The 2500-nt window shown below is 42.9% G+C and overlaps 1 protein-coding gene across 2 annotated transcripts in view; it reads left to right on the top strand.

Moving 5' to 3' along the window:
- LOC135107423 (uncharacterized) overlaps positions 1-2500 on the top strand; it is a 167957-nt gene that overhangs the window by 64820 nt on the left and 100637 nt on the right. For both annotated transcript variants that reach the window (XM_064017270.1, XM_064017271.1), the window contains exon 2: positions 929-1010. In XM_064017270.1, coding sequence (XP_063873340.1) covers positions 929-1010 — 82 coding nt within the window. The remainder of the gene's footprint in view (positions 1-928; positions 1011-2500) is intronic.

Here is a 2500-nt window from a genome sequence, read left to right as displayed (position 1 = left end):
CCTTCTCCTCCTCCTCCTTCTCCTTCTTCTCCTTCTTCTCTTCCTCTTGTCTCTCCTTCTTTGTCTCGCGTTCTTGTTCTTGTTCTTGTTCTTCTCTTTTTTCACCACCATCAACAGTACCACCATGGCCACCACCACACATTCTTCTAATCCTCCTCCTCCTCCTCCTCCTCCTCCTCCCCCTCCTCCTCCTTCCTTGTCAGATGAGATCAGAAAGGCGCCTTGTACGTAAGCCAAGATTTATGGCATATTAATCATCATATGAGTATATTATTCACCTAATATTTATTATGCTACTACCTTATTTACATGATTTATTGTGTCTCGGTGTCCTCCCCTTCCCCAGCCCTCACTCATCTCACGCCCCCCTTCGCGTCTTGTTTCACGCCCTGCCTTACGCCCTGCCTGTACGCCTTGTCTTGTATTGTACCTTGTGTCTTGTACCCTGTCTCGCACCCTTCCTTGACCCGTATTCCTCAACGCTTTGTTCTCTCATCAGTACTGTTCAAAGCCCACAGAGATGATTCGCTGGGTTCTCATGGGTGTTTCTTTTCCCGTTGATGGGACGGAATCTTTGCTACACTATCGGTGGGGTCATGAAAGCAGCCTTGAAGACTCCAATGACTTTCACGAGAGGCTGTTAAAAGTGGCGCAAGTAAGACGCCTTAATGTTTAAAAGGAATGGGTCGTGTTTCATGCCCTGCCTTATTCTTTGTCTTACGTATTGCCGTACACTTCAAAACATTTAGGAGTTTACTGTGCCTCATCTCTTTTGTCATACACACTGTTCCAACGCTATATACACCCCGCCTTACGCCTCCTCATACGCACTGTCTTAGTTACACCACTCATCTTACAATTGTCTTACTTACGCCCAGCCTTACATTTTATTTTAAGACCTGGCTCATCCTTCTTCGTCTCCCCGCAGACCTGAAACGCGCCCTTGGCATGGAGTCGCCCACCCCGCGGCTCAATGAGACCAACCTGAAGAAACTCTCACGAGGCCTAAGGTACGTGTGTGTGTGTGTGTGTGTATGTGTGTGTGTGGCCTTGCCCTGTCTGTGGCGCGGCTGTGGCGGAAGGGCAGTCCATTGTATGGTAAAGAGTGACTCCCATTATTGTGGTACATGACGTTCGCTGTTTTCCTAATGCACGTTTTCCTTTTTGTGCACGCGCTCTTGTGTGTGTGTGAGTGTGTGTGTGCGCGCGTTTGTTTTATTCCTTCGTACGCTTATCTTTTTTTTTTTTTTTTATGTGGTAGTAGATATGCTGGTAAACAGAGAAACAGATAAATAAGTATATGTATGTAGTACTATAGGCAGATAAACAGGAAATTAGATAAACATATAGATAGACAGATAGATGGGTAGATAGATAAACAGATAGATACCTAGGTAGATAAATAAACGGTTACTCTAGACAGTGGTTTCTAACATAAAGTTAAAACCAAACTGCCTCGATGATAGGAACCCTTCAAATGTGCAGCGTCCCCTGACACCCACCCATGTATGCACACAAATATAATATTGCGACATTCAAGGTCAGCCGCGTTACATAATAGTCACAATGGTCACTGTGGCAGGATAGGTATCGAGTGGTGTGAGAGCCGCGAGTGGCAATACAAACCATTCTGTAGATAGCTGTGTGTAAGGAACAAGCTCTTATATAGTACAGTCAGAGACGAACATGCACACGAGTATCCTTCTCTTGTTCTTCCTTCCTAACTGACTTTCTTTCATATCGTGTCTAGTTTCCCCTAATTCCTTAGTTGGGGTATGTACTAAATTCAGACTGCTGGGATCTTAAGCCTTTCACTGCTGTTTAACGCACGAGTCTTTAATTAGTAGCCACTTTGAGACATTTTTCCTACAGCCACCTCCACTGCACGACCATTGGCTAGAAATTGCAAAATCTGTTCTTTTTATCCCTTTCTTTCTAGTAGATGCTCATAAAGATTTTCTGCATTGTTTTTAATCCTGTGAATTGTTCCATATCGTAATGAAAGGGTTAAGAGTATCTGTTTTGCAGTACCTTAAAAAGAAGAAAGTTTAGCAGACACTCATCAACACTAAACAATATTATTTTTTTCACTGAGGACACAAATGTGCAGCGTCCCTCCTTTGATGTCAAGGTTGTGTGTGAGTTATTAACATAGAATTGTGTGCAGATGTCACGCGCTCCCTCTGTTCTCCTGGGCTTGTCTGTTCTTCTGCCACCGCTACTGATGCTACTTCTTCTTCTTCTTCTTCTTCTTCTTCTTCTTCTTCTTCTTCATTTGATCATCACCATCATCGTCATCATTATCATCATCATCATATTCCTCTTCTTCTTCTTCTTCTTCTTCTTCTTCTTCTTCTATTTCTTCTCGTATTTCTTCTTTTCTTCTTTTGTTCCTGATATTTTACTACTACAACAACAACAACAACAACAACAACAACAACAACAACAACAACAACAACAACTACTACTACTACTACTACTACTACTACTACTACTCTCT

This window comes from Scylla paramamosain, chromosome 15 (genome assembly GCF_035594125.1).
Source record: "Scylla paramamosain isolate STU-SP2022 chromosome 15, ASM3559412v1, whole genome shotgun sequence".
Classification (NCBI taxonomy): Eukaryota; Metazoa; Arthropoda; class Malacostraca; order Decapoda; family Portunidae; genus Scylla; species Scylla paramamosain.
This window is presented reverse-complemented; position numbering and strand designations above follow the sequence as displayed.